At 36.3% G+C, this 26,896-nt stretch overlaps 2 protein-coding genes across 2 annotated transcripts in view; both read right to left on the bottom strand.

Annotated features, from left to right (window-relative positions):
* LOC5569051 (cyclic nucleotide-gated cation channel subunit A) overlaps nt 1-26,896 on the bottom strand; it is a 304,593-nt gene that overhangs the window by 185,076 nt on the left and 92,621 nt on the right. The gene's annotated exons all lie outside the window — the stretch shown is intronic.
* On the bottom strand, nt 6,486-15,655 carry LOC5564711 (serine protease 55). Its single transcript, XM_001649005.2, has 3 exons — nt 15,494-15,655; nt 15,301-15,439; nt 6,486-7,218 (listed from the first exon to the last, which is right to left on the bottom strand). The coding sequence occupies exons 1-3, from the start codon at nt 15,531-15,533 to the stop codon at nt 6,555-6,557; spliced, it is 843 nt and encodes a 280-aa protein (XP_001649055.2). The 5' UTR covers nt 15,534-15,655; the 3' UTR covers nt 6,486-6,554.

Genomic DNA, 26,896 nt, shown 5'->3' with positions numbered 1-26,896 from the left:
CTTCTTTCCAGTATGTAGGAATCTGCCGTCATTATTCCGTCGATTTTCACGACGCTTCCTACTCCACTCCATGAAAAACACCCCCAGACCATCACATTTCATCACATCACACTTCCATGCGTCACCGTTCCTTGGATGTGGCGCTCCTGAAGCTCGAGCTGTCTAACCGAGAGCGGCGGGCTCGTGTGTGATGCAGAGCACCACATCCAAGGAACGGTGAAGCATGGAGGAGGAAATGTGATGGTCTGGGGGTGTTTTTCATGGAGTGGAGTAGAAAACCTCGTGAAAATCGACGGAATAATGATGGCAGATTCCTACATTAACATCTTGCTGGAAAATCTGGAGGTTTCGCTGATCCAGACGGGCCTTGAAGAGAAATTCATATTTCTCTAGAACAACGACCCGAAGCATACTGGAAAGAAGACCAAGTCTTTTTTCCGGTCTTGTCGGATTAAACCGCTGGAATGGCCTCCACAAAGCCCAGACCTCAACCCCATCGAGAATTTGTGGGCGATTCTCGATGCCAGGGTTGAAAAAACTGGTGTTACCAACAAAAATAATTATTTTGAAGCCTTGGAGCGCGCCTGGGAAGAACTAGATCCACAACACCTACAAAACCTGGTGAAAAGCATGCCGAAGAGCCTCCAGCAAGTCCTTAAGGCCAAAGGAGGACACATTAACTATTAAATTGCTTTTTATTTTTCTTAAATCATCTTTTCTGGGGCCAAGAAGGAAGTGGGCACTTATTTTTGTCACTACTTTTTTTTCAATACAAATTGATTTTCTTTTTCTTTAAGTAAAATTCTTTTTTTTATCAAAATTTCGTAAGTGCAACTTTAAAAGAACATCAAAAATAAAATATCACAAAAGATTTAGGTGTGTTAACTTTAATTTGAACCAAATCAATGAGAGAAATTCGAAAACTGGTAAGGTGGGCACTTTATTTTGCCTCTCACTGTACAAGCGTTAGCCAACAGCTAAAGCATATATGACCAACTGTCAACCAATCAGGGCCCTTCCTACTATATTTCAGTTAAATCTGCTAGAAATTTACATGAATCTGCCACAAAACGAACCCAGCCACGCTCAACAATCACGCGACCGAGAGAACGCTCCGCATTGTTGACTGCTCTTTCAATTACTTCTTTAGGAAATCGCAAACCGTCGAAGCGATTCTGTGATACACTCATTTTACGCAGGACGTGTTCAACTTCCGTCAGTCACTTACTAACATCGTGAGACAGCCGACAGAGCACGGGCGTGTAGTTGTCGCTCCAGAGGACGCGAGTTCAAATCCCGTTTAGAACTTTTTTTTTTATATTCATCTAGTTCGGTAGCAAATGTAGCTCATTTTCAAACCAGGAGTAATGTAATTTTAAAATCGCACATGAATATCTATCATATATTTATTTATTTATACTTCATCTTCGACTAAGTCGTACAGATTGCTAGTAGTGTGATATAATTCTTAACTAAAATACATTACATATCAGCGAAGTTACATATAAAGAGATGGAAATTTAAAAGAACAGTTTAGGTAAATCAAAATAGAATTATGTTGTTCGATTTGGTCGCCATACAACGTTTGCGTGTTCATGAAACTCACGGCATCTTACTCCTTTTGGCCAACTAGATCTCCTCAGGGCAGCATCACGGAATCGTGCATCGACGGAAACTTTGAAAGATACATAGTTCAGTGTTGAGACGTTCATCCACGAAGCTACCAAACATTTTACATGCAACACATTTTCCGCTCCAATGGACTCACATACCATCATCTTCAGTTCATTTTCGGTCACGTCGGTTGCAATGTTCGATACGTACAGATCTATTGAATCGTTCATAATATTGGCAGCCAGGTCGTTTTCATGCATCAAACTTGAAGTAACAGGAGTAGAATGTTTAGCGATGTAGTTATGATGTCGTTGACTAGATGAAGCGGATGTATCAATTACAGCCTCGCAGTTCTTTTCAGTTTGGGACATTATTTTACTAATTCGTTCCACCTCGGATTTCAAAGAGTTCAGCTCATTTCTCGTCGCATATTCGACATTTTCCCCATCCTTTACCGAAGTTCGGAATCGACCGGTTTCGATGAAGTTCATGCAGGAGTCACACATCCAAAAAAATGTTGCGATGTAAGGACGCACAACCTTCGTCGTACGTTAGACCCACACACTTAGCATGAAAACAGTGCCGACTTTCACATAACATATCACAAGAAACAACGATATCTTCTGGACGGATTTCGGCTTTGCATGCATTGCAGCTATCCATTACGCCACCAACTGTTATCGACGAGAAGTATACGTATTGATGGCGTCGTGTAGCAATCGGGAATAACAACTGTGTTGAATGCAAGTAGAGTCGAAACGATGATGATGAATATAATTTCGTTCCCGCAATGAAATAAATCGGCTATAAATGCACGTTCGTAGACTCAGGAAGATGTTTTCTTGTGCAGTGTAATTAGCGTTTCCGAATGCAATACACTGCATAACATTAAACAAATAATATACACAAAATAAAACGTATTTTCAGACAAAACACTCCGACTGTGGTAAGCGAGGCAAACAGCTCAATATGATGGAGCCCTTTTGTAACATTCGACTCGCTATAATTTTACAGGTTTCGTTCGTACTGTGTGATATCTGAAATATAATGTTTTGCCCCATAGTGGGCACGGCGTGTATACTAGGAAGGTTTATCACAAAAAATAGACATTGCTAAATCTCTCACCATTCGAAAACATAGGGTTTAAGCTTTCATTTAACGTGTTCCCCAAAAAAATAATCCACCGAGGGATCCCGAACATTTTTTTTTTATTTTAAATTTTAGTTCTTTAAGGACTGTTCATTTAATGGACACCTTGTTTATGCTATATCTTTTTTATTTATTGATAAAATCGTAATCGGTTTTCTGTGTATCGTTCAACTATTTTTCTACAATTTTTAGCATGAAAAAAATCCTAAATTATATGAAAAGTTGTATGTTGGTATCCTTTACTATTCTACTAAAGGCAGAACTTTAAAAACGTCAAAAATATTTCACCAGTCTCTGCCACTAGGTCATTTAAGGCTCAAGAATCCATCATTCAATCATCAGCAATCATCAAAAATTAAAAACCAGTTTTTTCGTTCAAATTTCAATCAATCTTTATGAAAATCTATCATCGTATTTCAGGTGGCAAGTGAAATGCAATGATAGATTTTCTTGAGCATTGCTTCGATTTTGAGCAACAAAACTGGGTTTGAAAATAACGTAAAACGATGATGGTTATTTTCCTCTTAAATGATTTATTCCTTATGGTAAAATATGCTGATACACCATTATCTAACCCCCAGCAAAAAGCTAAGTAAGAAGCGCGTTCAAATTTGGTTCAGATCACTAAAGAAACTATATTTGTATAAAAGAGAGCAAAGTCTTGAGTTTTAATCGCCAGGGTTGGGAAAAATCTTGAAATTCACTCAACAGTAGCCAAGCAAAGCCAATCACAGTCAGCGAAGCCAGTGAAACTCACGCCCATCGCTGCTGTAGGCAAAAAGCCTTGAAAATAGCAAAACACCCGTTGCTAAGGGCAACCCAGAATTACTGTAGAAAAATGTTCTATTTCCCGCTGCATTTCCCGCATTTAGAGCCTTCAATGACACTCATGATTTAGAAAATTCGTGCACCCAACATAGGCTACTTGATGAGATTCACGTTTTTGAACTACTGTATTGTGCCACGTGATTTTCACGAAAATTCAAGCCTACTACTATTACCATTCCCAGCACTGTTAATCGCATTCTTTGGATAAAAATACTCTTTATGGTCGTTTTATTAAAAAATCCCATACTTTTTAAGTCATTTACGCATGTTTATCGATCAATAGCAAATTGTAAGCGTTTTTCTCTAAATATTTTGATAGGTAATCCCAGAATAACACATTCTGAAATTAATAAATGGAAAATAATTTGTATATTAATAAAGCAGTGTTCCCAATTTTGATGATTGTCATTGTGCTTTCTGTGGTCTTCTGGAAATAAAGCATTTGTGTTTATATTGTGCTCAAAATATGAAGTGGGGACTAAATAAGCAATTCCATGAAGGCGTAGTTTTTTTTCATATTAATACTATATTATAACTTCCGTCTGGACTTAAAAACCTAAAATTCTACTCATATCAGTTCCATTAAAATTTTGAAAATTTTCTTCAAAAAAAAAAAAACGATTAAAAATGATTTTATGGTATCTGGAAAATTGTTTCTCTTAAAATAACTTGATATTTTTTAGCAAGCTTCTAATTGATGATGCTTTCAAAGTACAATCATTTTTTGAAAATAATAAATATAGATTGTCGAATTTTCCAGCCAACTTTTCATAATCCTTGATTTTGATAATCTCATAAAATCGACCGTTCTAAACGTTGTTCCTTATTAGTTTGTTATTACATTACTTTGGTACCTTTTTTATTACCACAACATTGTAATATATTAGTCAAACTATGTACAGAAAATCATTTGCGATTTCATTGATAAATTAAAAAGAAATTGCAGGTGTCCACTTTAAAAAAATTAACAGTCCTTAGAATACATTATTTTTAAATGTAGTCAATGTAACATACAAATTATTCCTCTTTAGCTCGATGAAAGCTTCAATTTCAAATAAAAGTTTATGAAATAATATTGTATTAGAGCATATTTGAAAGATTCACAACAATCATATTGTCCATAAATGACCAACATTTTTCAGCTCCATAAGAGAAGAAACGAAAACAATCGTATCGACCGATTGATAACAAGAACACATTAAATATCAATGGAAAAAGTTTTGCTAGGAAATACCACAATATTCCTCGTTCTGCTGAACAACTTTGCTCAAGACACCAATCTTCTAGCTCATCAGGATCTTGAGTCATACAAAATTTAAGAAAAAAAGTTACTAACGCCACTTAGATGACGAATTCCCGAACAGATTTTTACTACCAGGTAGCTCTTGTTCTACTGAACAACTTTGCCGAAAACAACAACCCTCTAGCTCATCAGGGTCCTGAGATATCCGTTGAAGGGATGATGTGACCAATTTTGGTACCCAAAACAATCCGGAATAACTCCGAAACCTCCTGGACCTTATTTTCAAAACTTTCAGACCTTAAACTTAAAAAATTTTTCGGGACCTTTTGAAAATTCATCGAGAAACAAAAAAATTAAGCAGGTTTTAGTGTGTTTTTCAGCATGCAAAAGTATGTTGGCTGAATGAAGGTTAATATCCAATGTAGCAAGAATATTACAGTAATATTTCTCGAATGTCTCACACCACGTATACACGGGAAAATATTCTGTGGTTAAAAAATACTATTTTAGATGACTACGCCCATTCTTAAAACTATCATGAAATTTCAGAACAATTTACTACGTTTGTAGTACATCCCACCACAGGTGGGATAGGTCATTTGGCAGCAATCGTTTTCATCAATCTGATTTCGATTACAGACATGGTAAAATCAAGCGAATATCTGGTCTGCTGCAAATTTCCGGTGCGAGCGCTTAAGTTAACCCTCTAAAACAATAGTTTTACCGCACAATTTTTTTTGCGTGTAATAAACCTAACAAGGCTCGTTCAGCCACACAACAATTGTCACAATAATCCTTATCATCATGCCACCACAGTGGGTGGCATCCAGGAGTCGCAGCTTCGAGTTGTATTCGAACTGCGTCGAGAGCGGTTTAATAAAGCTACCGAACCGAAAAATAAACGATCCTCCGAAATTGTTCTGTTTGTGTACACCACCAAATGGACTACGGCGACTGTTTCCGAAGACAACACCAACCCACATCCGAAAGTACACTCGAACGAATATTAACAACCCTCTAAAGCACACTCGAATGAAGCCGATTCCGATTCCTACTGGCAGGGTTTCTTCGATTGGTTCGATAAACAAGCACTCGTGCCGATGCCGATTGTTCGATGAGACACTTTGGCTTCGACTTCGACTTCGGCCACAGTGTTGTGTTGCGACCAACCAAAGAAAACCGATAACGACGACGCGCCAAAGGGACGACCATTGATGGGGGTAATAAGCAGTAAAAATTAATTCTTGCCAATTAAATGGGAAGGAGGGATGATTGTTTTGGCTGGAGACGTTCGATTCAATTGGTGGGGAAATTAGAAGCTTAAATGGGACAGTTTGTTGTTTAACTTCTCGGGGATGTGACTGCGGTTCCAAGGGAGCTCACCGAAAATTAGGGCAATTAAGTATAGTTGAGCTCGGCTTCTTCTATTGCCCTGAAAGTATGAGAAATAAGAATAGGCAATTTGCTATTCGTTCATGTTATTTTAAGAGAAACGATATACGGAATGTTTCTTACGAAACGTATCGAAATATTAAAAAAATCTTGTATTTAAGAAATGCATATTCTGTTTTTGTGGAATAATTTTTCACAGCGATTTAAAACCTAGTGATAGTGATCGTCTTCATCGACATTTTAAAACAGTGGACGCGGCTTGAGTATTAAAAAAACGAAAACTTTGACTTTTTATTAAATATCCTTAAATATAATTCACACATGCAATTCACATCAGTCTAAATCGAGATCGCAGCACCTGGATGAGTATCACCACGCTGGCTACAAATACCAGAACCGCCAATATAAGCCAATTAAACCGCGAAAGCCTCCTCAGGTATCCCTTTTCACTTTGCAAATCCTGTATGAGATTTTTATGCTGTATCACGTTCATCATCCATTCGTGAAAGTGTACTACACTGCTAACAACATAGGAGGTATTTTCATTGTCACAGTTCTTTATGCCCGACAAAAATCCAACCTGAACGAACTTCTCTTGATGCACACAGAGCATAGGACTACCTTCGCGAAACTTGCACAGCTGATCATCGGTTTCGTTCAAGCAAAGGCTTTGGGAAGTCTTATCGAAACACTTTTCACTGGGAAGGTCCACCGGTTTCAAATGATTGGGTGCCCTCTGGTTTCTATCCCATCCAACCATCAAACAGTCGGACATCTTCTGCAGCTCGGCACTGTCATTTGCCAGCTTCATCATTACGCTAAGACCATTCCACTCGATCGGACGTTTCAGCTTGATCAGTGCTATGTTGGCACCGGAAGCATGCGGCGCATAATCCGGATGGACGTACATTTTGAGGGCTCTCCGGTGATAACTACCGGAGTGAACATCCAGCGGTTGAATGCCGACAGATATCTCGATTGCCTGCTTGTTCCTGTTGGGGAGAATTGTTTTCTAAGATTGTAATTGCCATTGGTTATAATTTCATGGTGCTCTCCAGAACGTTATTTTCAGAAATAAATCTCTAGCAAATCTGTGCTCACTAGTCGTAGGTGGCCAAAATACATGTCTGGGCAAACATTAGAAACAATCCTATGACCCGTTTTTAAGTTACGTCCTTTTGAAGATATTCCCACTTTGTTCTTATTGCCACTCTAATCAGAAAAAAACATCATCAATGTTTGTTTCAAAATTGGTTGGGAAATGTACCGTAATCCGAGATTATATTGATCAGTTTTCCAGATATTTATTACAAATTTCATGTAAAAATGCAAATATTGCAGGTTTATATTTTTAAAACAATAACTGGCAACCATTGCTCGTGACTATATACTGTATTTTTTTTCTGAAAAATTTAAACATTTTTAAAAAAATAGTTCAGGCATTTTTTTTTTTTTTTTGATTTAGCTGACATATGGTAATATTGATCACCGATGTGAACAATGATCGGCATTATTTAAAATATTGTTTCTAATGGAAATCAAAGCTCCTGAAGCCAAATATGAAAAGACAGGGTCTCACGAGTCATTTGCTTTTCTAGTTTTTTATCAATTGCCATCTTGGACCGTGGAATATGCCCAAACATAAGTAATTTTCTGAGGAAAGTCTACATAGCAAATATTGATTGATTGATTTGACTTTATTAACGAGATTTTTAGCCCTGGGCTAGTTCATCTCGGGACCAACGGCTTTACTTCCCTTCCGAAGGAAGTCGTCACTATAACTTTTTACGTCATAAGTGACTATGTCGGGGATGGGATTCGATCCCAAGTCCTCGGCGTGAGAGGCGAGTGTTCTAACCACTACACCAGGTCCGTCCCCTACATAGCAAATATTCAATTTTACTGAATTGACTGAATTGAAAATATTTTTGAAAATTTTGACAATCGAAAGCGATGGCATTTTAACTACAAATTTCATTTATAGCAATGCTTTATTTACTATTTGTAGAACTCATGTCAGACATGAAACTTTCGATACGCCATCCATAATTACGGAAATCATCGTTCCGAAAAGTTGAAAATTTTCGCCTGAGCTAAACTCAATTTTTACAAAAACCTCAATTTTGAATAGCTTATGAATATATGAAAGAGAAGCACAATTCATGCATTGAATATATTCCATCATTAAATGCTCTTTCTTACTAAGAGGGCAGGTACGGAGATACTCTGTGCACTGGAAAGTCGAGAGAATTTCCTTTACGAAAAGAGCCTCTACCAGCGGTATTTGAACCCTTCTTCTTCTTCTCTGGTGTTACGTCCCCACTGGGACAGAGCCTGCTTCTCAGCTTAGTGTTCTTATGAGCACTTCCACAGTTATTAACTGAGAGCTTACTATGCCAATGACCATTTTTTGCATGCGTATATCGTGTGGCAGGTACGAAGATACTCTATGCCCTGGGAAGTCGAGAAAATTTCCAACCCGAAAAGATCCTCGACCGGGATTCGAACCCACGACCCTCAGCTTGGTCTTGCTGAATAGCTGCGCGTTTACCGCTACGGCTTTTTGGGCCCCCGGTATTTGAACCCATAATTCTGAATTTTCATCAAAGGTTATTCCTTCTTGTAATCAAAGCTAGTTCTATTATGTCATAATATTTGGGATTGCACTTGCTGACATTCACTTAGATATTTTTTCTTCTTTCAATCATAAGCTCTTCTTTTGAGTAAAACTGTGACAGAATTTTTGGCATTATAATGTCTTATCTTTTCATAAGTGGTTTTACCTTCTTCAGCAACTCTTTCAACTGATCAATAATCATAGTCACTATCCACTAGGTTTCATTCATAACGTATGTCATCTTAGACTCATTTCTCCACTTTTTTCTGACGTTTTCCCGTTTGTGTCATTTTTTTTGGCCAAACGGCATTATGCCAAATGGCATTCGGACAAATGACCTTCTCGGCAAAATGGCGCTCGGCCAAATGTTCCGGAACCATTGTACATTTGTCTGAGAGTAGTTGGATGTGAATTTGAAACTTGGAAGCCCATGTTTTGAACAACAAATCACACAAATTTTACGAACATGTTAATGTAGGTCAGCATTCGCTTCGGGTTTTCTTTGGAATCTTCTTGTCCGAATTTTAACGAATAATCTGCACGTTGTCCTCTCATGATTTTGATTAAAATCCTCAGATGTTTTTTTTTTTAAATTTTGTGTTGAAAAAATGTTAAAAATCTTCGGATAGACGGCATTAACACTGTTCATGTAACCAACGCACTACTGCAAACTTTGGAATTAGACGCAAACTCTTCATTTTTTTGTGTTTTTTGTTGTGTTTATAAAAAAGTAGGTCATTAGGGCAGATCAAATTACAAAAAAGTGTGGAAATTCAATCCAGAAATAAATTGACAGTCGAATTTAGTACTAGTAAAGTACTAGTAATTTATTGATACAAGCTTCTTCAAAATTTTCACGATAAAAATAGATCTATACAAAATTATTTTTTCCATTTCCGTGGTGATTTAGAAGCGGCTCAAAGACGATGTAGGTTTTACACTACCCGCCATAGATACGGACTCACTAAAAAAAAAGTATTGCAACACTCAGTTGATTATTGCATCACCTCCCAAAAGTTAAGCATCACCTCAAAATAGGGACATTTACATTGCTATAACTCGAGATCCTTATGATTTGCAAAGAAGCGAGCTAAAGTTGTTAAGCGGATCAAGAACATCCAAAAGACAGACAGTTTGGTTTGCAATTTTGCCGCTAGGTGGCAGTAATGAGCATGTAACATAGAGCATTTTAAGCAAGTTCTATCTTGTCATCTACATGAGATAGAAAGTCCGAGTCTTCGGCAAAGTCAAGCGCATTCAGACAGACAATCTTTTTTCGCAATTTTGCCACTACGTGGGACTAGTGAGCATGACAATTTAAGCATTTAAGGCAAGTTCTATCTTGTAATCCACATGAGATAGACAAATCGAGTCTTAGGCAAAGTTGTACAAAAAGTCAAGAATATTCGGAACACATACATTGTGGTGGACAAAATTGTCGATAGGTGGCGCTAGTAAGCATAGAAAAGTAACTGTTTCATTAAAAAAATGAGAATTTTAAGCAAGTCTTTTGTGTGATCCACATGGAGTAGAAAGCTCGAGTTTTCGTGAAAGTTGTTAAGAGTGTCAAGGATCTCTGGAAATCAGACCTCTAAATTGAAAAAAAAAAATCTGCTTTGTGCCACTAGTGAGCTAATAAAATCAAGGATCTCAAGCGAGTTGTATCTTCTGATCCAGATAAGATAGCAAATTGAAGTCTTGAATACTCAATGATTTAAACATGAATCAGTAAGAAATGAAATAAATCCTAACTGAATCATTGGAATGTGAAGTGAATCAGACCCGATACTCTTGAATACGATGTCAGACATAAGAGCAGAATCTAACATGACTTATTAAAAATTAAGTATATCAATTCAGAATCTCTTGAAAATGAAGTAAATCAGTCTTCCATTATTTGAAGTGAATCAGACCTGAATCTTTATAAAATAAAGTAAAGAAGTTCTTAACTGATTGGAAGACATGAATAACTGGAAAATTCAGCTAAACAAGAATAATTCACTTAAGCTCGAAATCAATCAGACATGAATTACCTGAATATGTAGTTATTCAAAAACCATGGAATATAAAGAAATTTTGAACTGTGCTACTTGAATACATAGTGAATCGAACCTAATGCTTTGAATATGCAATTAATTTGACATGAATCACTTGACTATTAAGTGTATCTGTTCTGAATCACATGAATATAAAGTGAATCAGACTTGAATCATTTCTATATGAAGTGAATATGACTTGAATTACTCAATAGAAATATGACAGCCCTGAAACATTTGAATATGGCGAATTAGTTTCGATTATGAACAGTTTTCAATTTAACTCATTCGAAAATTAAATGCATCAGTCCTTAGTCACTTAAATAATAAAGTGAATCAGACCTGAACCACTCAAAGATGAAGTCAATCGTACCTGAAACAATTTAATATAAAGTAAATCGAACACGATTCACTTGAAAATGAAGTGAATCAGCCAATAACTGCTTGAACAAGAAAGCAATCATACCTGAACAATTAGAAAATGCAATGAAACAAAACCTAAATTTTAAGGTAATCAAATCTGATTGAATTGAATATCAAGTAGTTCATACTTGAAACAGGTGATTATGAAGTAATTCAGACCTGCATCACTTGAATATCAAGTAAATCAGTCCTGAATCATTTAAATATGTTGTGAATCCGACATAAACAACTTGGATATGGAGCGTATCTAACTTAAATATAAAGTGAATCAATCCTGAATCATTTGAACATTAAGTGAATCAAACCTGAAACAGTTGAATATGAAGTGAATCAGATATAAATCACTTGGATATGGAGTAAATTGAATCATTTGAAAATGAAGTGAATCAGTCTTGAGTCACTTGAATATGGTGTGAATTTGACATGATTTATTTAATGTGGAGAGAATCTAATCTGAATTACTTAAATATGAAGTGAATCAAACCTGAAACACATGAATAAACAGACGATCAGACATTTATCACTTGAGTATGAAGTGAATCAACACGAATCACTTGAATATAAATTCAATCAATCCTGAATCACTTGGATATGAATAGTTTCTGACTTAAATAATTTGAATATAATGTGCGTCAGGCATGAATCACTCGCACAGGAAGTAAATATTGAATATGACATTATTCTCACCTCAATCACTACCACTTCCAAATGTCTGAACAACATTCTGGACATTCTATCTTATTGAATCGTGAAATTTAATAACAGTCAACCCTCAACTTTATGTTCCATATCTTGACAAAGAGTTGTCGAACCAGAGTAAAATATGGATTTCGTGGCTTCCTCGGACCGCAGTCACACTGATCATGTATTTTATAATGGGGTTCACATGCTCACTAGCACCATCAAGCGGGAGAATATCGAATCACACTGTTTGCAGTCCTGATTTCTTCGACTGTCTGAACAACTTCGCTGAATACTCGAGATTGCTATTTCATTAGGATCACAGTACAGAACTAGCTTAAAATTTTCAATTCAACATGTTCACTACCGCCACCTAAATTACAAACTAAGCTGTTTGCCTTTCTGATTTCCTTCTCAAAAACTTGACATTCTGCCTTATCAAAATTATGAGATAGAACTTGTATGAAATGAAAATATATAAATCAATCTGTTTTCCGGATGCCCTTGACTTTCTGAACAACTTTGCCGAACACTCGAACTTGCAATATCATCTGATTCCCAAGATAGAATTTGTTGGATTAAATATACTTACTAGTGCTACCTGGCGGCAAAAGAACCAAACGGTTTGCTTTATGGACATCCTTAACTTTCTGAACAATTTTCCGAAGACTCGTTATTTCTATCTTAATTGAATTACAAGATAAAACTAGTTGAGAATGCTCATTTTCACATGCAGGATTTGTATCTTCAACAACTTTTCTTATTGAAGCTTGCTAATGAATTTAATCACATACATTTTTTTATAAACCTCCAATGCCTTTGAGGGTGCTGGATCATAAAGCAGAAGTACGTTAGGTCGAAGTACATAAGGCCGAACAGGTCATTAGGCCGAATGATTGAAACAATGAAGGTAGAAATTTTACGTATCGTATCGTCATATAAAAATGTTGGGGAGCATTTAAGTACAAGCTTTGTTAAATTAATAAACTGGCGTCAGTTGTAAAAAGTGATTTTCTGTGCCAATGATCACTGTAAATTGTAGAGCTTTCCATAATCCTCAAATGGAACTTGCGCAGTTATTAACTGAGAGCTCTCTTTGCCAAAGTTGCCATTTTCGCATTCGTATATCGTGTGGCAGGTACGATGACACTCTATGCCTAAGGAAGTCAAGGAAATTTCCATTACGAAAAGATCCTGGACCGACCGGGAATCGAACCAAGGCACCTTGATCATTGCTTTGCATTGTAGCCACGGGCTCTAACCACTTTCTAAGGAAGGCCCATAAGTCGAGATTCAGGCCTCCAAACTTGAGCATTTTACTGTCAATTATACTGAAAAACTGTCAATGCGAACTATAATTAAAAGAAGGGATAATTCTGATAAAACATATGAGCAACTTTGACACCATTCACGAAAACAACATTACAAGAAAGAATAGCCAATTTTATATGAAAATCTTTCAAAGGTGTAGTGGCATCCGTTACTGCAGCCATCACTTTGCAGCCATCATCATCCATTCGGCCTAACAAATTTTGGCCTAATGATCTGAAACCGTTTTTGAGACAAACCCTCTTAAAACCGGCTGAAATTTTGACAGAACTCTATTTTAATCATAAGGGCAGATATGGGAAATACAAGCTTCAAGCTCCTAAAAAAGGGAACCACCCTAGTAGGTTTTGCTAATGCCCTTATAAAAAATGTTTATATTCATATTTTCTAACGTCAAAGTTAGCTTTAAGCAAGTTGATCAATTTCATAGTGTATAGACTTGAACAGATGTATGTTACCCAAAGACAGAAATTTGGTGCTAAGTTCTGACTGCAAAATAATTTCAACAGTCGAGTAATTCGACCTGGCTGTACCAACCGAGGAATCGGATATCGCAGGCATTGCCAAATTCGTTCTCATTTGATTTTGAAGCACGATCAAAGGAATTGAAGAAAGCCATGACATCTATATCGGTCTATGATCGGCAATGTTTCGCAAGTTCTAATAAGCTTGATAAATAGCAGCAACGAAGGAGAGCCCCAAACAGAGTGATGATAAATTTCGTTGTTCTCGATTATTTACGTTTGGTGGTAGGTGTTTTATTGGACTGACATTACAGAAAATCTCCCAACATTGTATGGCGGTAGCGTCCTCTTGGTTTGGATCCAGTTTAGATGGGCTTTATCATAAACTGCTATTCCGTGGAATTTTGCGGAATTTCGTTACGGATTTTAACGGAATCATTCGAAATATTTGATCTTTTAAAATAAATGTGAATAGCGTGTTAACCTACTTGAAATTAATGTTTCAGTCACTCAAAAGAATCAGGGGCGACTCGACAAAGTTTGGCATATAGGGGAATTAAGGGCATAATGGACACGTTATGCATGTTCTTTTTAAGTCCATAAAATGGCAATGTTTTTAATTTATCCCGGTTAGTTTTCAAGTTTGATTTTAGTACACCGTGCTACATTCATTTTAGATAATAATGTCAGAAAAACGAGATAGAAAATTGGGTCGAAACCAAGCCTGGTAAAAAGGTATCGGGACAAAATGAACACTTGCGTGAAATTTAGTGATTTCAATATATTTAATGACTGTCAATCGTTCCGATATGCAGAAGGGCTCTCCCTCATTCATAATAGGTAAAAAGAACCTTAACGAACCTAGTTACTTTGCTCAAAAAATAGATTCTTCAACCGACTTGCTTATTTGACAATTTGAAACTGAGAAAAACTTAAATTCAAATTTCAAAGGGAAAATTGAAGCAAAACATAAATTTTTATAGCGTCATGATGTTTTTATACCAAATGCAATACAGGTTTCTTGCAGTGTATGAAGTTTTGATAAAGTATGCATATTCTCAGAGATAGAGAGGGTGTCCATTTCGCCCCGTATGTTCATTATGTCCCTAATCCCCCTAATATCAAAAATTCGTTCAGAGCTAAAGAATCCCTTTAAAGCCCATGGTCGCATGATCGATGTAACCAACAGCACTATCATTGCTGGGCATTAAAGTATTATCATAACTGGCACACGATATACGAATGCAAACATGGTCAATTGACAAAGAGAGCTTTCAGTTAATAACTGTGAAAGTGCTCATAAGAACATTTTGTTGAGAAGCAGGCTCTGCCCAGTTGAGACGTAACGCCAGAAAGAAGAAGAAATAGAATTCAAATAACGTAGCTTCAAAACGGACTACACGATATTTTTCGTAAATTGCGTCCAGATTTGCAATTTATCCCTAGAAATCGACTAGTAAGCACAGATTAGATGTAAATTTTCTTCTGATAGTAACGGTCTATGAAGCACCGTGATTTCCTTACCAAACACAGCTGGCTGCAGTAAGAATCCAGTTATTCGTCACGATCGTACCGGAGCAAAATTGACCACCCTCATTTTCCAAACTGACCACAAAAGGAGCCCTCGTATCACTGGTCGAAGTCAATGACCTCACAGATTCAGCTGAAACAATGCTTATTAATACACTTCAAACCACACACTTCCGCCGTTACAAACCTCCGAGGGAAAGCACCAATAATCCAACAAGGAAACGCATACTGCACCGTGTCAACGTCTAACACCTAACGCGATCTTATGCTTAGCCTAACTTGAAATCTGTTAAGCGACTGATCGCGGTCCTCTCCTCGGATAGATGTGCCAGCCAGCCGATGACTCGGTTCAATGCGCAAAAAATAGGCAGTCAGACATGCTTACGGCGACAATAATGGACGACCCTTGGTAGACGAGCAAGCATGCTTACAATTAAGGGTATGCGATATTTTGAATGGCTCCGTAAATATCGCGAAAACGGACGTTCCGCAAAATAGCACCGAGTACAATAAGGCGGAATTAAGTGTTTTAGATTCATAACCTCCTTTGAAATATATGCTTTTGAGCGATTGTTTCCATAATTTTTCCAGCATTCGATGAAATCGGTGAATCAAACAGGTCCGAAACCCGAGCATAGTCGAATAACAACCGCATAACATAGTGATAACAAAATGTACATCATGGTTTCATTTTGTTATTTTTTTTTTATCAATACGAAGACTCTTGTTATCAACGAATTTTGAGCTGTCAGATCGAGGATGCGACCGACGGGTGAATGACGTCAAATGTTTGTTATCATAATTCGATCTTTATAACTAATTGATAAAATAATGAGTTATCAATGAATAAAATTGGCTGGATAACAAAACTTGTTATCAATGTGTTTCAAATGATAACACAATGAGATATTTAGATGATATCTTTAGTATAAACTTTTGTTATCACATTTGTTATGTTGCTTGCTTCTTCAACCAAAATGAAACAAACTATATTATCGAATGCTTGTTATCGGATAACACAACTTGTTATCTTTTTGTTACCCAACTTTGCTCGGGAATAGATTCACTAGCAATGATGTTTTAGCGTAAATTGTTGATGCCCTTTTCGGCCTTTCGACCGGGTTTTCTTTTAATAGCTTAGTGATTAAGATAAATTTATTTGAAAAATTATTCATTTGAATACGACTTATTCGTGCTGTTTGGAATTTTCATCCAGGTGTTCGCAATATGAAACAGAATGAACACAGTGTTTGCCATTTGATGCAAAATGTTTTCCTTACTTTTGGATAAAACTCATAGTAAAAAGCGATGAATCATCTTTTATATCATCTCACTCAATGGTTTAATTGGTCAATTAGGTTTCAATGGTCAATTTCAACTTAAACAAGAAATTGAATATTTCACAAATTTCAGCCGAATCGTACCTATTAGATGTATTTTAAGTCAGCGTAAGCTTTAAGTGTTTGGAATTTTTAGTAGAAACAATAAATTGTTTTGTTCTACATCGTCATGTAAAAAAAATGCATATCCCATACCTTTACTCAGAACGATCGCGCGAATACAAACCTACGAACAAACGGGAGTTCAAAGTGTCAGCGCGGCCCATTAATAACTGGCTTTGCGCGATTGCCGCCTTCCAGCGCCACAGTCTCGGCGCGCAGGTAAAATCACAACACAAATCAATCGAAGCGACTTCATTCAAGTGCACATGCAAATTCCGGTCGCCGCCGCCGATTCGGATCGCGTTAGTTGAACTTGAAGCGCTGGGATTTACGTGCGTGTTCACGCACGACGTTCAATGGCGAGTGGAAATTGGATGACGCATTAGTTTTTTGCAATGATGCAGGGATTGATCGATCTGACGATTTGTTTTATTGGAAAAGTTTCGGATCATAATCAAATATTAGTCATTTGGGGAGAGCTACAACTCATTTGCTGTTTTCCTAGTGGATGAGATACTTTTTGTGAATCATGTTGGGGAGAATGCTCAGAACATGCTGAAAATACACACATGATGTGTTTGGACTGGTTAAGTCCAAAAGAGGTGCGAACCGTAATCAAGTTTGTATGACTAATTTCAGGCGTATATGTTGATCTTTCCATATCTTTTCAAAATCCTTGGTTGTTCATTATTGTTCTTCTTTCTTTCTCATTCCATTAGAAAACTGTTAAATGGTGTACATTAGTTTCCATTTAACGGTCACAAAAGATCGCCGATTAGTCCATTCCTGATGATTAACATTAGTTGTTTCATGAGAACAATAACATTTTGTCAATGATGTAGTTTACGAGTTTTTTACTTAATCTCCTACGAATTTTTTTTCTGTTCGACGGTTAAATCACCTATAAACACCATTGGAAAGTTTAAAACCAGGAGAGTTTTTCCAGTACACTCAACACAAAACTGAACAAAATGATTAATACTTACACCTCTTTGCGTTAGGGTTCCTAAATTGTAATACCTTTACCTAAAAATACCAACTCTTTGCAAAATGAAGGAAAAATGTAAAATTTTATTAAGTTTTTAAAAAAGACCAGACACTTTAACGCTTCCAATGGACGATTTTCCCGTTGAAGGAAGCACCACACTAGACAACGGACTAGCAGCACCCAAGTAGCACGCGAAACATCTTCCAAAGAAATGCTTTTCAAAAATGGTTTCAATCGCGTATCAATAAGAGCATCTGTAACTTATCAGGTTCTAGTTCGGTTCCATATAAATATCAAGGCTCATAAAGTTTCATTGGCGTTCCAATGAACATGCATTACACTCCTTGTTTGACGTTCAACATATTTGAAATGACAAGATTTGCTGCAAATGTCCCTTGCAAATAGAAATAAAGTCAAATTTATCAAGATGTTTTCAGCAACATTTCAAACAAACTATTGAAATTTCCCCCCAAAAGCTGGTTTTAATGTTATGTTTCACATTACTTTCATTTACAGCATCCGCAACTTGCATTCAATTTTCGTTCCCATAGAAGATTCATCTCAGTTGCGAGAAAGTTGCACTAAACTTTGTGTATGACAGCTAGAAGTTTGTTTGTTTCAATCCAATTGCAATATGGTTGAGTTGCACCTTACGTATCATCTAACAAAGAAAACATGGTCTAGCAACAGTTTGTTTGTTTAAAAGGTGTTTCTCAAGTGTTGCGCGGAAGTTTTTGCGAAAAGTTTAGATTATTTCAGGTGTGGCCTTATTTCGCCGGGAATGAACTTGTATTCCGAAGGGTGCAGTCAAGTTAAAAGCAACAAGCTTTGATCAATTTGCCATGTGGTCGCTTTTATAGTGCATTGGCGAAGCAATTGTTCGAAGAGCTGGTGGAGTAGTGAGTAGAGGTGAAGATTGGTGATCTTGAGGTCGGAAGTTCGATTCTCGTTCATGTTTTTGTTTTCATTTTTTTTTTTCTTTTAAGTATTTTGCAACAAATAAGCAATTTCGATATTACTTAAATATGTTGCAAACAGACTCCGCCTCTTGCGCTTTTTGCGTTGCTATTCAGTGCAATTGTAAGTCATATTTTCACCAATTGACAACTCTGATTAGTTTCAAGAGAGAATTTTATTCTTGAGTTGCAACAAACTGTGCTGCTTGGGCAACGTACAATGGCACAGTCGAAAAACGTTCCTGACGAAAAGTTTTCCGGACTGAAGTGGGAATCGAACCCATACCCCTTGACTTGACTTGACACTATCCACATGGCCCCTAATCCCTCGATATTTTTTTTTGCACAATCAAGCATATTTTCCAAAATTTCAAGGTTTTATGTGAATTTTAGGCAATTTCAAAAGCTTACCATGAGTGTACGTATTGCCCAAATTTTTGCCCCACTATGGGCGAAAAATGGTTTCTAAACATTTATGCAAAAACTAATACACTTCGAAGCATTCTTGTGATTGTTTCGAATTGAGATAGAAATTTTGAAAAGAATCTTTTGCCCCACTTTACTCCAATGATACATATTTTCATAACGTTTATGGATCAATTTTTGCCAATACTTTCGTACATTGTGATTGATGAGGTAAAGAAAAAAGCGAATTGAGAGATAGTTTAGCATACAAAATGAACCTGGATGGATAGAACTTTGAAGTATGAAAGAGATTATGTATAATTGACGCAGAAAATTCAGCGCTATTTTTCTTTATTAATGAATGTGAATATCAAATAAACAAAACATACAAATCTTGGAACAATCCATGGAGATACTGGAGCAGTTCCTGGGGAAATGTATTGATTTTTTTTTTATATTTCTTGCACTCTTTCTTAGAAGAACCCATGTTAGAATCATTGGACAATCTCTAAGAATGACTCATGAAATTCGGTATGAGAATCAATAAAAATAACCCTGTAAGAAATCCTAAGAAAATCACTATGATTTTTTCCAGAATTATATCCTAATCAATAGAAGTTGTAACATTCAAGTACCGTCAGTGGGGAGAAGTTGATCATTCACGTACCTTCATGTATAAACTGTCAAGAGAGCTATGATTCGATTTCAATTACCACAATTTCTGTAATGTCGTATTACCTGATGGCTGCTCTTGATGTTCCAAAGTTCATTTTGACATTCAAGATAATTATACCATGGAAAAAATGATTTTTTATGAAATGTTTGATGAACTGTTGAAGGGCTCTTCTCCAAACTATTGACAAGGCTATATAAAAACACTTTTTGAATAAACTGTTTCATACATTCCAGATATGTTCTTTGAATCCAACTCTGAGTTTGCACTGTGGATAAACAATCATTTTCTGAGTAATAAATGTGTTTTTATGTGCGTGAGCTGCTAATTTCAAAGAAAATTGCATACCTTTAGGCGTTTAATGTGGTGTGTGCTGTAATTTACAACATTCAAATTTAAAATTGACCGATATATCATTAAGTTGTAAAAATTTTGAGGATTGATCAAGATTCAGTGACCCCAAATTTAGTGAATAGCATATCCCTTTAGTTTAGGAAACTTATCGCCTTAATTGATCAACTTCACCCCGGAATCGAAAACTCCGCTTTTTGATTTTTAAAATATATTTTTGTTGTTAAATTAACATTTTGTCAAAATTTTGTTTATATAATTCGATAGATATCCAACCAGTACATGTTTTAAAAATATATATGGATAATAATACATGCATTCTAATAGGAGTTTCATAACAAAATCGCTCGAAAGTGATCAAGTTCACCCCATTTTACGGTACTCATTGTTTTCCTAGAGCCAATTTAAGGAAAAATTTCTCTAAGAACCCATGATAAATATCTGGAAGAATTTTTCAGCACAACATAAGTATGATGGAATCTCTAGATGAATTTCTGGGGTGATCGCGGGACAATTCCTTGAAAGTGTTCCAGAAGAAATCTCTGTAGAAAGCATCCAAATAGTTTTTGAAGCTCTGTGATGAACTTCCGAAAGAACCATAGAAGAAGCGAGAAAAAACCGCTGAAAGTAGCTCTGGAGCCTCTAGAGTTTTCACCAGAATTCACTGTAAGCATAATAAATAAAATAAAGTATTTAAGTGATGTATTTATTTTCCAAAACCCATTCTGAGAATGAGTGTGTGTAATCTCAGAAGCAAAATTATCCACAATTTCTTAGAAATATTATCCCGTAACCTTAAGTATACTTTTTCTGAAATCCTGGGCAGGACTCTCGTAGCGAAATACTATTAGAAAATTTAAGCAGTATCAGAACCTTCCTAGAACAATTATTACACGGGCAAAAAATCAGAACCCAAAAACAAGATTATGGCTCATGATATCATGATTTCAGAGTGATTTGTGTCGTATGAAAATACACCATGATTTGGATTCATAATATTATGAGTCACGCGTTATGTTTTTGTTGCGGATTGCTCAGAATCATGAATCATATGCCTAAAATCATGATTCGCGCTTCCGTTTATGATCGACAACATTAAAAAAATAAATAAATCGAGATTCTTTTGGATGAGAGTCCCGTACCATACCACACTACCACTTTATCAAGGTGAAATAAAGATGATCGAAACGAATGAGTTGATACAATGCACCCCGTTCAGTGTTGCCACTCTGGAGGTTACGCTCATGAGGAATCATGATTATGACTCCAGGCATGATATCATGACCTAACCAAATTATGAATTTCATGACATATACATACATATACATGATTTGGGAATCAGTTTTTTTTTTTCGTGTAGACTCAAAGCAGCATTTTTCTAAAATATTGGGGTGGATCCTTTTGGAAACCTACAATGCAGCAATTTCAACTAAATTATTTTAGAGCTATGGGCAAAAAACTTTGAATGTTTAAAAAATAACTCAACGATTTTTTTAACGGAATTCATTTGCTATGATTATTTAGGAGAAATTGCTTTAAAGACATCAATGCCTTCAAGCGACGAACTCGAAGCTCAATTGCTTCCTTCCTCGTTGCTCAAACTGATCATGTACCGTGTACGTGTACACGAAAATCTCGAACAGATTTTGATTGATTTGAATACATATATGTACTTCTTCAAATCAAAATGCAATCAAAACAAGTGTTCACATTTCATCTGCCTTAGCTACTAATGGTTAAAATATTCAACCATGTACGTAAGTGTACACAGCATGGCATGGAACGAGCCCCTTTACTTACACTTACAGATTTCCATCAATCAGCACGTTTACGATTGCCAACTCTCATATTGCCTATGACTTACATGCATTTACAACCAACATGCCAACGCTCATTGCCAGTAAATGATAGGTCGTAAACTAGTCTGTTCTCCACTTGCAACCGCCAGCAGCTGACTTACAAACCATCATCATCGCCCGCCAGCACTGTGCTGACTGTGCATTACGGCTCAAATGATGTGCCAATGATAATTCTAATACCATCGCAGCTTCCCAAACTGAGTACAAACTGATAACGCGTGGTGGCACACTCTCCCGTTATGGTTATGCTAGGTCGCGGTGCTAATGACTACCACGCCAAGGAAGTAAAGCGCTTTAAAATAGAGTACAACCAACGACGCCGAACTTGCACGGCGTGTCTGCTAGAGCAATATTATCACAAGAAAAAGGAAATAAAATAACGCCAATGTTGGGTGATAACCCGTATTTGGTGCATATAAGCTCAATTCTATGTAAGCCACAATTATGTTTAACTTTGCGTCCCTGACATATGGTTGTAAAAACAACCAAATTTTTGTGATCTTTTGGCTCTAATAACCCTTTTTTTCAGACGATTTCATCAAAATTTTGTCACAGCACCATAACTCTATTCAAGTTTTGTGACCTTCATTGGAAACCCCAGTCAGATGGTCGGTTCCAGACTTATACGGATGTTCCGTGGGATCTGTCCGGAGGTCGTCTGAGACATTTTAATTTGTACAGATCAAACGAAACTACAATGTTTATACTGCCCATAACTGCAAAACAGTCACATTCGACATTTTTGACAAAATGGAGTTAATACCATGGAGAGTCATCAAATGATAAATACTTTCGATCAACTAACTGAAATCTGTGAGATTGTTCTAGAAAATTCGAAAAAAATACCAAGTTGTTTTGTCACATTGGTAATTATAACCGCATAACAGTCACACTGAGATTATAAATGAGCCTCGTAATGTGATAGCAATGAAATTTCTATCAGAATTATTTTCTGACAATTCACCTAGTATGCGATATGAGTTGTACAAAATATTAGCCTCAAATAAGCATTTTTGAGTTCCTGGTAATTTTTAGAAATTTTAGTTTCCTCCCATACTGCCACAAAATGCACACTTAGTATTCCATTTACTCAATGCCTACTTTTGTCGAATGTTACAAATATGCAGTTATGGGCAGTATAGCTGAATCATAAACCATATATACTCTATCAACTCATTTGAAACCTGGCCGGATCCGTATTCCTTGTAACCGGTTCCTGGGGCATTAGTTGGTGACAAACATTTGATCAGCACAAATCATATCATGCGACACATCAATTTTCAATATTTTTCGCCGAAAGTATAGGGTGTCTCAGACGTATGGGCACAACTTTAATAACGAAAATCGCAATATTTATAAAAATATTTTTATATTTTTGTATTTTTCCTTGGGGCATTTTAAAAACAGCCTGTGAAATTTTTTTTTGGTAAAATCTCTTTTTACATTGAATTTCTTTGATTTTTGAAAATTAATTCTTATCTATTAGAGATAGTCGGGTTTCACATTTTTCAAACCCGGACCCGACCCGTACCCGACTTATTTTATTCCTTCAAACCCGGACCCGACCCGAACCCGAGACAAAAATTTTAAAGCAAACCCGGACCCGAACCCGAAAAATTGTCGCTGTTCAAACCCGAACTCGACCCGACCCCGAGAAAGTTTTCTAAGAAAAACCCGAATAGAATCCGAGTTCGAAAATATGATAAATTCATCGTTTCTGATGCATAGGGAAGCTTTCCGGTTGTTACTTTGTGATCAATTATCCCCAAACCCGACCCAAACCCGGCTAAACCCGACTTTTTTCTACCCGAACCCGACCCGTACCCGATATTTTTTTAACCTTCGAACCCGACCCGAACCCGAACCCGAAAAAATAAAAATTTGCAAACCCGAACCCGACCCGGGTTCGGGTCAGGTTTCGGGTTTGAAAACCCGAGACCCGACCATCTCTATTATCTATCCATTACAGATCCTATTTTTTTTGTTGGAACTTAAATAGTAGGGTAGAAGCTCCGGTTTTGGCCATACGCCAGTTGTAGCCATAGGAGATTATACACCGTTTTACATAGCCAATCAGCATGAAACCTTTTGTGTTCAGTAGATCACATTCACATGATAGAGCTACATTCATTTACTCGTCCAAATTGACTCGAAACATAAGAAAAAAAACAACACATTTTCCTTATAATTTTAACTCCCATACACCTAATTTGGCCAGGGCACTCCTAATTTGGCCACTCTCATGAGAAATCAATGCGATTAGCCAATTCAGGAACCGAAGATAAATCTCTGGCCGAAACTGGTTCCGTTGGCCTATATTGACCAACGGGATTTTCAAAGCGAAAAAATGGTCGTAGCTCAGTTTTGATATTTTACACACATAATATGGATTGAAAGCTTGCATTTGACATATTTGTAGTATAAATACGGCTTCCCATTGATTTTTTATTGACATTTTCTTGTAGGCTGACCAAAACCGGTGCTTTTACTCTATTTATTTTTTAACAAAATCCATCGATGTGGTGAGTTTAAATACATTGTATCTAAGATGTTCCTCAAGAATTTTTGTTAAAAATATTATTTGGCTTTGCTTCTTTCGATGCATCTCATGATTAGTATGAACGTCAATAAGGACTAATCTATGATCATTAATTGGCTATTTATAACGTATTCTTGGAGCTTGACACATTGTTTTCATTATTGTGGCATTTGCTTGAATTTGATGGACCCTACTCTCCCATCCTACTGATCAACATGCTGCTATTTCATTTAAGAAGACATGTTCTGCGAGTTGAGATGAACTGATCTTAAATAGAGACAAGCCAGCTTTTGTCGTAAGCCAACTCGTCTATCCTTACACGTTACATAGAATAAATACAGTTTTCTTGTTCAATTATTCAAAGCTTCTACCGCAAACTCTGTAATGCACCCAATGTCACCAACACCGAGGAGTGATGCTTGAGAAATGTTATTCAGCTGGAAGTCACAATAAGCCAATTAGTCATAACTAAAGTTACCGACTTATAACATTCACTTCGTCATAAAGATTTTCCTTGAAGAAAATTTTTCCTGCCGTTTTAAGTGAAATTTCCGCATTCATAAATCTTACCCACGTTCGTCAGCTGCAAGACCCGAAATTGAAAAAAAAAAAAAGATCCCGAGCGCTCTCACCGAATGCTTACATTAGATCAGATCATTACGAAGAACGATGACATTTAAAAAGAATAATGAAATCAAAATCAAATCAAAATCACCATGTTTACATCGTTGAGCAGTTTGGCAAAGAATGATGATATTTAAAGAGAATAATAAATTTACTAGATCTAAATATTTCAGCCAATGTGCAAAAAACTACTTCTCAAAAGGTCATTTGAATAATCATCAATATCCTAGATATTGTCATACACAGTTCGAACGAAACGTGTAAATTTCTGAGACATATAATGCACATAATTGGAGCGTGGAATATCATTATATGTCATGTAATCCAGCAGGATCCTGAGTGATAACATGACATATAACACATTTTTACATTATTTCAGACTTAAATTTACATGATGTCATGTTTAAATCATATGAATGAAGTTTACGTGACGTGTAATCCTCATTATTTTTAACTGTGTAACTTTAAATCACTAACAATTATGTATGGAATTTAAAAATTTTACTGCAATAAAGTGTTTTTCATTCAACAACATTATTACCTTAGATTATTCAAAAGAATACGTTATATTACCAACTATGCAAAACAATTTTACCAAATGATCTTTCAAAAACCATTCCAAAATATGCTTTCGACCAAATGTCCATTCAACCAAATGTACTTTCGACTAAACGTCATTCGACCAAATGTCATTCGAAGAAATGTCCTAAACCCGATTTGACAAATATATCACATTTGGTCGAATAACATTTAGTCGAATGGACATTTCGTCGAAAAGAATGTAATTGCTTTAAGGCAAAGTAGTCCGCCATTTCGTTTTGGAAGCCATATTGACATGGCAGCTTGCAAGTTCAAAGTAATAAAACTCATCTTAGTTTATATTGATCCGGAAAAGTATCACTTCAGACGCTTTCAGACAAAATTGTGACAATCATCAACGACGCGTGCAAATTTCAACGACAGCCTTCTTCGCCGTCCAATAGGGATTTTTCAAATTATTTGCAGAATGTAATTTTAACGTCAATACACAGTGATTAAAAAAGTGGAAAACATGTATGGTAGGTGCTTTTATTGGAAGATGCATCTACTAGGAAAACATGATAGAGTCCAGGAAATCAGCATTGGCGTGGTGGTATTACTTAAACATGCTTCATTCCTTCAATATGCGACGACCGATATTTTGGGATTCCAGATGATCGCCCAGACTTCCCAACATAACCGATTGGACTCTTTCGTTGTTGACATTATTTGATGTAATTTTCTCCTTCTACGAGACGAATGAATCGTGACGAGCTGATCTGAAATGGAAGTAGGTCAAATTTTGTCACCAAAGTCAGCTATACTCACCTTACGCGATACATACAGCGGTTCAATTTCATATTCGTACAGGACACTGTTCTCACTTCAAGTTAGTAAAAGGTATTAAATGATGTATTGAGTTTGAAATACATTATCCATATTGAAGGTAATAGGTGTCATCTTTTATTTGCCAATCATGAAATGTTTCCATTTACGTTCATCTTTGAATTAATGGAAAAGTATTGAATTCGTGTCTGAAATTTAGCCAATATTCGTACACCTATCAAAGTTCAACTATACAACATTCAACACTAAATTTTAATGCTTTATTTGATTGCTCAAGTCCTTTATTATGTTGTTCAGATGTAGTAAAGTACACTTGGACAATTTATAAGCGGACATATCTGAAACTTAGGTAAAATTATGAAAAACATTAGTTTTCCAATGATTTTTG

This window comes from Aedes aegypti, chromosome 2 (assembly GCF_002204515.2).
Source record: "Aedes aegypti strain LVP_AGWG chromosome 2, AaegL5.0 Primary Assembly, whole genome shotgun sequence".
In the NCBI taxonomy this organism is placed as follows: Eukaryota; Metazoa; Arthropoda; class Insecta; order Diptera; family Culicidae; genus Aedes; species Aedes aegypti.
Note: the sequence above shows the minus strand (reverse complement) of the source record. Positions and strands in the feature narration are given on the sequence as shown.

Coding starts and splice junctions, on each gene's coding strand:
- LOC5564711 (XM_001649005.2), bottom strand. CDS start 15,533: ATGCGTTTCCTTGTTGGATTATTGGTGCTTTCCCTCGGAG. Junction 15,440..15,493: donor ATTGGTGCTTTCCCTCGGAG/GTTTGTAACGGC, acceptor GCATTGTTTCAG/CTGAATCTGTGAGGTCATTG. Junction 7,219..15,300: donor ACTGCAGCCAGCTGTGTTTG/GTAAGGAAATCA, acceptor TCTCCCCAACAG/GAACAAGCAGGCAATCGAGA.